Source organism: Urtica dioica, chromosome 3 (assembly GCF_054948205.1).
Source record: "Urtica dioica subsp. dioica isolate 48M chromosome 3, U.dioica_male_clone48M_v1_H2, whole genome shotgun sequence".
Lineage (NCBI taxonomy): Eukaryota > Viridiplantae > Streptophyta > Magnoliopsida > Rosales > Urticaceae > Urtica > Urtica dioica.
This window is the reverse complement of record NC_142758.1, coordinates 37,276,014-37,289,976: the sequence shown is the minus strand read 5'-3', so window position 1 is coordinate 37,289,976 and position 13,963 is coordinate 37,276,014. Positions and strand designations below refer to the sequence as shown.

The window sequence follows — 13,963 nt, the reverse complement described above, 5'->3', positions numbered from 1 at the left end:
AAAAAATTGCGTCGCTTCTAAAAGCTGTTTTTGTAGTAGTGAAATCTTATTAACCGTAACAAGAACAACAATAAATCTTATTGATCGTAACAAGAACAACATTAAATCTTATTAGCGGCAATAAGAACAACAATAAATTTTATTAACAGTAATAAGAACAACAGTAAATCTTATTAGCGGTAGAAAAATAGTAAATCTTATTAAGTGAAAGCTAAACACCCGGGCTAACTATTCCAAATCATCAATTTCAAACACCACATTCTTTTTCTCCCAGACCACATCTAGCTCAACTAATTAGTACCAGCAATAAATAAATTACCCTCGTTCCAAGTACATGATTCGTTAATTCCCAGGATCGCCACGGTCACACAAACTATTGTATCAAATAAATTAAAATAAAAAGTGCAAAGAGAAGAAACAAAAGAGAAGAAGATAGGGATAGATGGAGAGGATCTGTGAATCGTTCTAACATGATTCATTGATGATTTGATTGAAAATGATTGCAATCAGTTACAATTAGTAATATATAATTTAAGCTTCTACTGATGAGTTAGTTACACACAACCATCTACGCGTGAGAGTTTGTTACTCGAGTAGTAGATTGTGAGCTGGCACTGAGGTGGTGATGAGCTGACAATGTTGACTTGGATCTACTACCGAATATGTAGTATACTCTTTGGTGGCAACCTGATAGCTTGGTCTGCACACAAGCAAAAGGTTGTATCTCGCTCCAGCACAGACTCCGAATACGGGGCACTCGCTCAAACGTCAACCGAGCTGGTGTGGCTTCGCTCCTTACTTGGTGAGCTGAACGTTAATCCTTCACCTTCAGCGGCTATTATTTGGTGTGAAGTGGATATTCACTACATTCGTGACTCGGTAGCTGATAAATCAATCAAAGATTGTTATGTGCCACCGGAGATAATCTCGCTGACATGTTCACCAAAGCTCTTCTTGAAGCATGCTTTCATGAACTCAGCTCTCGCCTACTCCTAGAAGATGAAGACAACCATCCAGCTCAAGGGGGCGTGTTGGTAAGAATCCGAACAACAGAGAAGAGGAAGATGATCACGTCGCTGAGCGGACACAGTGGCAAGGTATGAGCCATTGCCAACCTGAGCCGTTTCTTACTCGGCTTTATCGAAATCAACGAGTAAATTGACACAAAAACTGGATTAGTTCGAAATCGGAACTGGTTCAATCCGGTTCTTTCGCTGAGATTCCTGGAATTCGAATCACAAAAAACACAATCACTCCCCGACAACGCATTGATCCGAGCTGCCACTTCCGACGAGGCACATCAACGGAAGGACGGCGAATCCTCCTCACCCTCCGTCGTTGCCAAAATAATGTCAAACACGGCCTTCAATTTGAGCGCGTCTAAGCTCGTCCAAGCGGAGATACACTTGGAATTCGGAGATGAGGACTCTCCGATTGTCGTCTCTGGCATTGGATATATATATATATATATATATATATATATATATATATATATATAATATTATTTTATATTTATGTCAGAAAAAAACAACTCTCGTAAATAAATCTACGAATCACGAAAATGAAATGACTCCTTTAAAAAAAGAAGAGGTCAGAGCTTTCATCAATTGCTTCAAAATCGAATGAAAGTTATACATGTTCGTACATATATAAAACAAACAAAGAAAACTGGATTTTACAAACCGAAAGAAAGAGAGACCAAATCAATGAATTAATCAAGAGAGTGAATAGAATACACCTTTTTATTGAAATCGCGAGAAAGAAGAGTAACAATCGAAATGGAAAGATTGTGATTTGAATTGTCGGAATCAGAAAAATAAGAGAAATCAAACGGAGACGAGATAGCGACAGAGATAAAAGAGCGATAGGAAGGAAAAATAGCAGTGACTCGTTGCCGTAAACTTCCAGATTTTGACTTGTCGTTGTTCTCCTCTTCCGACGCCGGCGGCGGAGGCTGATTCTCGACGGTGGTCGACAATTTTGTGTGGCGGCTCTGCATGAAGGAGAGAGCGTGTGTGTGTGTGTGTTTTTTTCGTGATTGTCTCCATCACTGGACTTGGCTGAGGAGGTCAATTTCGATCAGACTCTCCTCCTCTATTCGCTTTCACTCTTCTCCGTCTAGATCTAGAGTAGGAGTTCTCTTCGCTGACGATGTTCTGGTTCGCTTCCATGGAGCTCTGTGGTGGTTTTTCCGGCAAAGGTGTTGATCGTTAAATCGAAGGATAAGTATGGGGAGAGTTTTGTGGCGATGGGGATGGAGCTCGCAGAAGAGACTGGATTAAACGTGGGAGGGAGAGAGGTGGAAATGGAGAAAGGGTATTTCAGGGACTCTAGTCTAATATTGAGTATTGACTATATCCCCAAATTAATCTTCTGTAGAGAAAGAATAGTTATAATTAGGTATAATCACTACAAAAGTAACTTATTTCATACATAACATTTTTAGTTCAAAATTTGGATATTTGATATGCAATCACCAATTTTTTTTTTTTTTGAATAGTACGGATTGTCCATTAAAATTGGGTAAAAAACCCATCAATACAGGAGAATAACACCTTAGTACATGGATTACCAAGACCTAAGTCGATGTGAATCTAACACTAAAGTTTGGTAAAAGTACGATATGTGCAAACTTCCGACAACGGGAAGAATTACAAGCACCAACAGAGCACACAAGAGGCTCGTTAAAAAACCCAAAGATTGGCGATGGAAAAATCCAACCAAACTCGGTCCGATAACCACGAATAGGGTGGCTCTTCAACCTGCATAGATAAAAATGTAACAGAAAATCCACTACGGGAGATGAGACTACGGCTAATCCGAGTCCAAAACAAACCAAAACAAAACAAGCATAATAAAAATTAAAAGGATCCATACTCCAACCGCCCTATAGCTAAACTGAAAACCAGTAAACCAACCACAAAAACCCAGATATACTACCACCTCAGATCCAACCAACCCCAGATCTGCGAACCTTCGTCAGTCGCACAACGATCGGAGAGAAAGAGCCCGGCGGCGCACACCGACGGCGGTCGCACTACGGTCGGAGAACGGTAGCTCGGACGCGGACGCGCACAACGACGACACGCTGAGAGCCACACTGCGAGGGTTAGACGCGGACGGCGGTCGCACCGTAGGAGTCCGACGCGGACGGCGGTCGCACCGTAGGAGTCCGGAGCCACCTTCACGCCGGAGCTCTCCAACAAAAAGTCTCAGACTCACGCCGCAGAGATCTTCCGCCAAGCACGTCGAAGGAAACGAGAGACGGTAAAGAAACTTTGCGGGGGTGGACGCAGAGGCCCGAGCGGGCAAGAGACCAACAGAACGAGGTGGAGGTGAACCACGTAGCAGATCTGGTGGAGGCGTGCGAGCACGGCGGCGGCAGGGCAGAACAGAGGAGGTCCAGGACAACGCCAAACGGAGAAAAGAAGGATCGCCGGAATCGCAGAGGCGAGACGCCCTCCCCCCGGGACGGAGCCGAGTCGCTGGGTAGCCCAGAGACGCGTCCGAACCCAGAGGGGCGGCGGCAAAAATAAATTTTTAGGGTATCTGTAGAGAAAACGATTTGGGGGTTTTAACCAGGAGAGAGGAGAGAGTGATATAAGATACACCAAATTTCTTATTTCTGAATAGCCTAATTTTTTTTTGGATTTCACATTAATGAAATGTGCACAAGCAACGACAATAATCTTCACCTCAGTAAAAAAAAAAGTGTACTACAAGAAGTGATTATAAATAATTTTCTTAGTCAAATGGTTACTTGAAATTCTCGGCCAAGTTATAAACAAGCTACAGCCGAGTGCTTATAGAGAGAACTTATTTCAAATATAATAATGTTGCTTCGGTGTGTCTGAGTTTCAAGCTTATTTATATCCTTAAATTCATGTGTATGAGTCACTAATTCCAAATATCATGGAATCAAGACCAACACCTTATCAAGGATAAAGCCAACATCTCTTTATGACTAAGTTGCACAACCAAAGTTTGGGTCCTTGTGACAATAGTTCAGTCACTAAGAATTAAGAATCAGGTACAATTAAATTATTTAAATTATTACTTAATTTAACAAAATAAAATTCGTTGCATATCTTTACTTTAAAAATATCAACTTGCAACATAGGGCACACAACCAAATGTTAATCTTTTTCATATTGTCATTAACCGATCAGAATTTTACATGTCATTAATCTTATTTAATTAGTTTAAAACTATTAGAAAAATAATATGTGTAAAATTAAGGATTAAATTTTCCTTTTACATTCTTTATTCTCACGGTCACATTTTGAAATAAAACTTATGGTATAGTAAAGTTCAAGTCTTTCGGGTTGGTTTTCGATGGCCGTGCGATTGGGTTGGACCAAATGAACCCGATGATATTAAACCCTTATTTTTTTTATTAAGATTCTAAATATAATATATGAAATTGCAACAAAACCTATCTCTTTTTAATAATATTAATGTGACATAATAAAATTAAACATAATAGCTTCTACTATATTGATTGAGAATATATGTAAATTTTTAGGGAAAATAACACATTTATACCCTGTGTTTTAGTGAAATGTCGAGTTTAACCTTCGGTTTTCAAAAATGTCGAGTTCATACCCTCTGTTTAACTAAAATGACGAAATTATACCCCATGTTTAACTAAAATGATGAAATTATACCCTGAAATAGACAACAGTGTCACGAATATTCTTTTTATTGACTTTTCATTGACGTTGACTATAATATGTATATATAAACACCAATTATCTTTATTCATTCGCGGCATATATGTAATTTATTTAAAAACTAAAAAATAAACAACAGTCTCTTAATCGTGAAGAACACAGAAAGAGGCAAATGGGTAAATATCGATAGTTGATAGTCATCAAAATCGCATATTCGAACAGAGAATCCAGAATTTAGAGTTACAATTCGAACACGGAATGAAGTCATTTCTTAGGAGGTATGAGTTTTATTATTTAATTTCAATTTAAGGCTATTTTTATTTCAAAATTGAGAATTTGGAAGTTAGAGCACTGATTTAGATTTGATTTGGTTTTTCTTATATAAGAGTTAATATCAATGAAAGGGAGATTTGTGACGCTGTTATTCATTTCAGGGTATAATTTCGTCATTTTAGTTAAACAGATGGTATGAACTCGACATTTTTGAAAACCGAGGGTTAAACTCGACATTTCACTAAAACACAGGGTATAAATGTGATATTTTCCCAAATTTTTATTATTAAGAGTATGCATAATTTTATTGTAGTACGTAGACTTTTTCAAGGTAAGAAAAACTTTTATTTTATTTAACATAACATATTAGATACAATATATATATATATATATATATATATATATATATATAATGTTATGTGAATTATAGAGTTGTATTTCTACAAACATAATCCGAATAAACTAATTCAAACCAGCTCGATTGTTTTTGGTTTGATTTGGTTTAGTTTTATCTTATAATCGTATTACTTTGGATTTGAAAAATAAAAAATTAGTTGCAGGCTTGTAGTGATTTGAGTTGCTAGCACATGAAAAAGCTGATTAACTCAATCTGATTACACTTGTACTTACAGTTCTATATTTTCACAGCTCCTGCTCAATCAATACATTGAAATACCTCAGACTTTTACATAACAGATTCAGTAACTTTCAGAAAATGAAAAAAAAAAAGAAAAGATGTCACATTCACTTATCGGTAATACAAATGTTTAGACAATAAATAGCAAACAATAATAAATTAACACAGCCAATTTTTAGATTAGACTTTCTTTTTCTTGGACAAACGTTCCTTCTCTAGCCCTTCGAATAAGCTTCCATCGTAAGCAGCTCTAATTGTTTCCTTCTGTAACAGGCCATTCTTATCCTTGCAAAGCACGTATAATATCTTCCATTCGCTCCATGCAGCGACCCTTTATTAATTTATCGTACGTAATGTCAAACGTACACGTTGATATTGCATTATTAATAAATGAGTTAAGTTCTACGTGCTGTCTTAAAAAATTACACCTAAATTAATTATTCAGCAGCTAAAATCCCCATGTTTGTTTCGTAAATTAAATAACTCACCAAATTGTTATTATGTAACCTTTATATTCAAGGTCTCACGTGGATTATTTTACAATGAATGTGTAAACATGTAGGGTATTTTACTTTATTCTTGAATTAGCGAATACTAGTTTGCTTTTTTGTGCAACTTTCTCAATGATTTCTAGCTAGCTATGTACATTATGAATTGTAATATTAATAACTAGATATAAAATTGGAAAAAGAAAACTCACCATCCTCTGTAGTCTTTGGGAACTCTATTTCCCTTTAGTAGCGACGACACTTCATCTGACGTTAATGCATGTGAATGAGTATGGGCATGCTTTTGAAACATCTCTTCAAACTTTGCGTGAACAAATCTGTAAATATTATACCGATAGATTTTTATTTGCAATACAAAAAGTTGCATATTATTTATAATGGTTCCTTAGATAAATAGTCTTATAAACATAAAAAAATTGTTATATAATCAATTTTTAATTAATTATAAATAAATAATCATTTTTTTAATATTATCAAATTTATATAAATATTCAAATTGACATAATATACAAAAAGACATATACGAAATACTCAAATTATCAATACGATTACACGTTATTTGAATAACCATTTACTTATAATTTACAAAAAGTTAATATTTAACAATAACTATTTACTTATAATTTACGAAAAGTTAATTATTTAACAATGTACAGATTCGTTCTAAAAAAACAACGTACAGATTATTAGCGACTTAATTACTTAAAAACTCGTTAATTATAATACAATAAATAGTCGTAGTTGAGGGCATTATCCCTCATGCCGATCATATACTACAAAACATAGCTAGTTAATTAGGCTATAGGTAAAAGTTTAAGCTGCATATAAAAGCGCCATTAAATAACAATATATATTTCAAATTTTACCGATAAGAATATTCGAAAGAGACAACCCAATTCAGACCAAAGAAATATTAATTATTTCGGTAGTCTGTACTGACAAAAAGTTATAAGAAAAAGGTTCCGATAAAAGAAGGCAATGGGAAGCATGTGTGAATTGTTCATTATCATCAACCACTTACTAAAGTGGTATCACGTCAATGAAAGGTTTAAGTTAAATATATAATTAAATACGAACATGTGCATGTGCATGTGCAACAAAATACTTGCAGTCATTGCTTCCTATTGGACAAAACTTACAAATAAACCCTCTACTTTGTTGTCTTTGTGTGTGTGAGTCTTCAAAACGTAAAACGCGTTTCATTATTTAGTTTCGAAATATTAGTATTCAATGTCTTTTGGTCCATTTTATTTGAAAATATGTCAAAGGTTTGAGAAAATTTGCACGTGTCTAATATAATAGGACCTTTCTGTTTAAAATGTATTTACGCATTATTAGAATTTCAAAAAAATATTTAGTGAACTCAATCAACATTTTAAACCTACGAAATAAGAAATACATATACCTTGTTTTCTAGTATTTAAAATCTACGACTCCTGTAAAATATATTATTTTTCAAACTGTTTTACTTCTAGAGTTTTCTGCAATATAATACTTAATAATAATGACTCATATTCCTAAAATAAGCATTAGAATTAGTATATTGTTCAACACGTACAATTTTTTTTAATTTTTATATTTGAACGAAGTGGAATGCTAAAAATTAAAATTTGAGGAACAAAAATTAAAAATCTGACAGGTTGAAGGATGATCACAAAAAAATGATTTAAAGATTATTTCCTTCTGTATAAGATAGCTTGAGAATATTTTATACAAAAAAAAAAAAAAAAAGAGAGGTAAGTTTGAGTCTTAATAAGAAAGAAGCCAGGCTGCAAAAGTAGTTATGTATGGTATGCAATAAAAAAATAATGTAGTTTTGTAAGACAGGTATACTATGATTCTATCGATATTGAACGATTTAATTTTCTTCTTGTTGCTTAAATATTCTTTTATAGAATTTTTATCTCACCGCTACTATATACTGCTAACGTTTAGGAGCTATTGGGCAATGAATTGGCTAAAGAGTAAAGTAATATATTGAAGTAGATGTGATTAGGATATGTCTTCAAGTAACTTTCCTATATTAGATAAATTAATAACAATAATGGTGATAATAATGATACTTGCAATTCTTATATTCACACTGATCTAGAAAAATGGAAAGCGAAGTTAATGTTACAAACCTCCCTTCGCTGTCATATACGCCAGAATCACTCGTATGGATGGCCTTGTGGATGTTACCTATCTCAATAGGGAAAAGTAGAGACATCGATTTTCCCTAAATTAAAATCATAGAACACAAGGCCATAGGTTATATGCATTTAACAAACCAAGGAATATTACCATATGCAATTTTTTTCGCCTTCAAAGTTACAATTTTTCAGCAAAGTAACTAAATTTACGTTTTCAAATTTTTTTTACTGCTAGATTAAATTTTTTTGACGATTATTATAAGTAATTTATCACTTTTAAAAAAAATTAGTCTTGAGATAAAAAAAAAATTGAAACCAAATTATTGCACATTTAGACTATTTCACTAAATTAAGACAAATTTTGATTATTTTACAAATTCATAACTTTAAATTGACTATTTAACTACATCACCAAATACTTAAAATCCCATCCATTTTGGCTTTAGCTTGAAACCCGAATTTATTGAAAATTTAAAGAAAATTAAAACTGTGAGAGAAAAGTTTATTTATGTATTTTAATGTATTTAAGGTCGTCATAAAAAATATTTGAAGGAAAAAAAATTCGATTTTTACCATATTCTGATTACTGTCTGGACATATGTATTCTATTCCATTTAAGATTTTCCACTTTAACCCTACATTTCCAATAGCTACCTTTTTTGGTAAAAAAAATTCGCAGAAAATTTTCCATTACATAAACAAAAAAATTAAATAATAAGAATTCTACTTCTTTTTTTTTACGTTTTTTTTTTTTTTTTTTTTTTTTTTTTTTTTTTTTTTTTTTTTTCCCGTGTACGGGAATGAGCAATACTTTATGGGTCTAAGTTGGCAAAAAAGAGAACAATTTCCTATTCAAATTATTCGAAATACATGGAGAATATTTTGGTGAAAAACAATATTCCAAATTCTGAAAAATATCTATGGTTATCTGTAATGTGCAAAGTTTAATGATATAAAAGAGATGTAATTCATTGTAATTCTAAGTAATATTTTATAATATCAAAGTACTAGCAGCGGAATTATTGTTCTTTTTCTTATAAATAAATTAAGTTTTTATAACACTAAACATAAATTATCAAGATAAGTGTACGATTACGGGCTGCTAGCTATTTCTCATAACTGCAATTATCTTTGTAAGAACGGTACTTGGAACTCAGGTTTTGTAGAATAACCAAAGTGTCAATATACTTTGTAAAATTTCGTTGTGAAAAAATAGGGATCAACATTGAGAGAGAGAGAGAGAGAGAGAGAGAGAGTTACAGGGCGAGTTTTACGGCTGAGACCCAAGTTGATGAAGATGGCAGCAACGGTAGACAACGGAATTCCACACCCAATTGCCCTGAATCCTGTTACGTAATAAAATTAATTGAAGAAAAAAAAAACGTTTGTTGCGCATAAAAAAAATTAGAGGAATTAAGAAAAATATAAGACCTTGAAAGGTCTCCCAGGGATAAACGATGCCGTCATTATTCCGGTCGAAGAATGCAACATGCTTTTGGAGAACATTGGTTTCACTCGCTACGAATGTACCTTTGTGATCTATAATCTCAAACATTACACAACAACGTTCGAATTCAATAATAATATTAGAACAAAACAAACATTTGCTTAGACATTGGAAATAGGTGACCGACAATTATCTATGAGATTACCGGCAGAGGAAGCCATGGGAATATTGCCTTCCAAGACTACGAGGCGGTTTGTAGAAGCAAAGAACTTAAGGGAGAGAGAGAGAGAGAGAGAGAGAGAGAGAGAGAGAGAGAGATGGTTTTCTATTGCGTAGCACCATTATCTCATTATATATGGATCCATCAACTTTTAATTTTTTTTTTTGCCTTGAAGTTTTGAAAATTAAAAGTTTTATCTTAAACTTTATGTTTTAGCCCAAAATTATATATTCTTTCATATTTGCTCCCTCTGAATTATTTTATATTTGATACCCGTTATTGGGAAAAGCCGGATGAAGTCCTTTGATCATGACTATCTCGAGACAAAGTGTACGGGAGGCTTGAGGGGTGGATGGCTATCTTGATTCGGTGGCAACGCAATCCGGTATTTCTCTTAGAGATATTAGACATACCATTAAGGTATCAAAGATGACTCGATATATAGCATTATGATCACTATTCATTGGCATCCAGTCGCGATATCAATCAGTGCAGTTATGTTTCTTAATGACTTTGGAAAGCAAACTGGCGGCGACTCTTGTCAAGGCCGTGGAAGATGGTAAAGTCGTTGTGATCTCCCCGATTCATGCGAACGAGGTCTGGAACAAGGCTTGCGTGGAATTTTATGGATTTATCATTATAGCGGTGGTTCTTCTTGAGAAAATTTTGTATTCTAGGAATAACAAATGGGCCAAGGGCATGAAGGCTAATTTAGACCAATCTCTGATCCGTATCAGAGCCAAATCTAGCGAACAACTTAGAGTCATGAAACAAAAATCATCTCGAAGAAGCCAAAAGTGTCGCCGGAAATCTGTTGGATGAATCATAGTTTTGTCAATACCGACGCTTCTTTCAAGTCTGACGAAGCAACTGTGTGTGTGGTTGCTAGAGATTTTAGGGGTAAAATTTTTTGTCTCTGGGTCAGTCCTATCACTATGGGCTCAACTGCGGAAGCAGAGCTATACAGGGTCTTCTCAGCATGCGAATTGCGAGACTTCATAGTGTGAGCAAGGTGATGTTTGAAGGTGATAATCAAGGTGATAAGACTAGTCTGGTTGCGGCAAAGTCTGTGCTTAAATAAGAGCATTTTGGTTTATTTTTTTTTCTATGTTGGATTATGTAAAAGACTTTGGTCCTGTTCAATTTAAATGCACTCTGAGGAATGCAAATTGTGTAGCCCACATAGTTTGTAAATGAGCCGCTCAATCCCGAGCTTTCGTATTCATTGCGTTAAGGAATCTCTCGTTCCTTGTGCGAGAGAGGTGTGACGGATTTGTCATAGTTTGATATCGATGTATGAGGGTCTGTTTTCCCTCTCCGTAACACCTTTCGACGGTGGGAGAGAGGCCCTTTTTCCCTTTAAAAAAATATAATAATTTTCTTGAATCAAATTTGTAAGTGATATAGCACCTAATGTATATATTGAAAAAAAATATGAAAAATTAAAGATTTCTAAATCACAAATAACATAAAACATTGATTATAACATAAATTTACGTAAGTTTAGATTAATGACATAAATCTTTGAACATATGAAAAATTTACATCTCAAAATATCAATAAACGCAATAGAAGAAAAACCGCAAGGAATAATTTCGCTTATATTACAAACTTGGATCTGTTTTCTTTTTGTTTTGCCAAAAAGATAGAAGCAACCTCTAAACTTCTTAAAAAGCGATTTCAAACTTGGAAGCAATAACTACGCTTGCATTAATGCTACGTGATCATGATTCTCACAAAGTTTATGTGTTGTACATGTTGTTTCGTTAATGGATATGTTTCACTCGTTTGCTAGTGGGATGTCGTGGCACAGGTCCCATACTTGACACTGTTTACACGTTTTCTACTCATTTTGTGGAATTCTTCCTTTGCTTGATTTCTCCAATTTTTTTTGGTTTTTTTCTTTCTTTACGTTTCGCTTTTACTTTCCTCTTTTATCTTTTTGAGATCACATACTTTTTGTACAGAGAATTTTACTTCATTTTCGTACACTTCATTATTTAAAAATAATGTTCTCATTGATCACACAAATTTCCAAAATTCGGTTAATAAAATCTCAAGGATACGAGTTAGTGACAAATTTTTCACGAGAGGTTAGCCGCCACAATGCGATCAAATATATTTTGTCCACGTGTATTTTCTGTCGTTTCACTTTAACTTTCCCATTTTATCTTTTTGAGAAATGCGTTCACATACATTCTGTTTCAAAGAATTAGTTTATTTCATTTTCATACACTTTTGTGAACGCGAAAAATGCTAAAAACAATTATATTAATTTTAAGAAAAAAAATGACTAGTTAATTAATGTGTACAAAACATACATAAACAGTTTTCAAACAAATCTCAATTGCGCTCGTTTTTCAAGCCGAGAGAGAATGTTGGTAAAGGTTGTTCTTCAAGCGATTCCCGTCTATGTCATGAGCTGTTTCCAACTCCCAAAGAGAATTAAAAACGATATTCACCGCGCCATTGCCGGATTTTGGTTGGAGGACATAGGGGATCACCGGAAGATGCATTGGGCTAAATGGCCGGAACTGTGCCGAAGTAAGATGGATGGTGACTTATGATTTCGTGATATCCAGATGTTCAACAAAGTCTTGCTAGCTAAGAATATCTAGAGAGCAGATTCCTGGAGATGTTGGCGAATAAGGTGATGCGTGCTAGTTACTTTCCCGATGGACATATTTGGTCTGCCTCTTGTGGTTCTAGTAGCTCGAGTGTTTGGAGAGGATTGGTGTGGAGCCGCAAAATCATTGAAGCTGGATCTAGGTGGCAGATCGATAATGGAGAATCAATGATCATTTTTTAGGACAGATGGATTCCGCGCCCTATAACTTTTGGTCTTATTGACCCTTTGGCTACCAGATGGGATGAAGGTATGCGATATGAAATTTGCTTCCGGCTCATGGGACGCTCCACTAATCCGGGCCATGTTTAGGGATGAGCATTCCAATGCTATTTTGGGTATTCCTTAGTGCAGAATTTGAAGGCCCAGATTCCATCGTGTGACACTTCTCCAAGGACAGTGAGTACTCGATGAAAAGAATGTATCATGTCGCAATGAAATCGATAATTGCGGCGAGCTCGTTGAATTCCACAGTGAGCCAAGATTGGTGGAAGAAGCTTTGAAAATTGTCTATCCTCAACGAGGTCGGATTGTTTGCGTGGCGGGTTCGCAAGGGATAGATTCTGGCTCGCATCAAACTGGCTAGTAAGGGCATGTACATTGATGTTGAGCTGCCCTCTTTGTGCGTTCTGAGAGGAGTCGGTCTGCCATGCTATTTGGAAATGCAAAAAGATCAAGAAGGCTTATTGATGGACGAGCTTTTCCGGAATTATCGGGAAATAGCCATTCGAAGAATCCTGTGGACTACGTCTTCACGGCGATCTCGACTCTTATAACAAAGGAGGCTGAATTTTTGTTGGTGCTTATGTGGACAATCTGGAATAATAGGAACAATGGACTTGCTGAGAAGCGGAGAAGAGAGGACATCGAGGTTGTGGACTGGGCGGGTAGATATTTGGAGGAGTTTCAGAATGCCAAAGATAGACTAAATCTGACTACGGACCGTCCCTCGTCAGTGCCAAGTTGGCATGCACCACCTCCGGGCACATTGGAGGTTAGCGTGGCTGCAACTGTATCAGGTCAAGGAAGTCACTTCGGTTTGGGGGGTGTTGCATGAGATCATCGAGGGCATCTGGAGTGGCCGAGGATCTGGTTCGAGCACTGTTGCATCTCTTCTCAACTTGCTGAGGCTTTGGCAATTTTTAGAGGAGCTCAAGCAACGTGTGAGGCGGCTGGAATGCATCATCAGTCAATCGGATTGCCTAGGAGTGGTCAACACGATCAAATGGAGACTGGTAACCTGGCGACATTTTGAAATTGTTGAAGTTGTTTGATTGAGCGAGTGTTGTGTTTATACCCCGCGTTTGTAATATTGTGGCCCATAGTCTTGCTAAATATTTCATTGACTTCAAGTTGTCAATCATGTTATCGGAGCATGCTCTGCCATGTGCTGCGAAGGCTATTATAAATGATGTTGTAGTTTGAGCTTTTAATACAACTGGTTTA

General features: G+C 35.5%; 1 protein-coding gene across 1 annotated transcript; it reads right to left on the bottom strand.

Moving 5' to 3' along the window:
• Positions 1–5,527: 5,527 nt before the first annotated feature.
• Positions 5,528–9,983, bottom strand: LOC149402693 (putative peroxygenase 4). The gene is made up of 6 exons (XM_089609728.1): positions 9,877–9,983; positions 9,656–9,763; positions 9,485–9,570; positions 8,216–8,310; positions 6,284–6,409; positions 5,528–5,914 (listed from the first exon to the last, which is right to left on the bottom strand). The coding sequence occupies exons 1-6, from the start codon at positions 9,890–9,892 to the stop codon at positions 5,764–5,766; spliced, it is 582 nt and encodes a 193-aa protein (XP_089465854.1). The 5' UTR covers positions 9,893–9,983; the 3' UTR covers positions 5,528–5,763.
• Between the last annotated feature and the right edge of the window lie 3,980 nt (positions 9,984–13,963).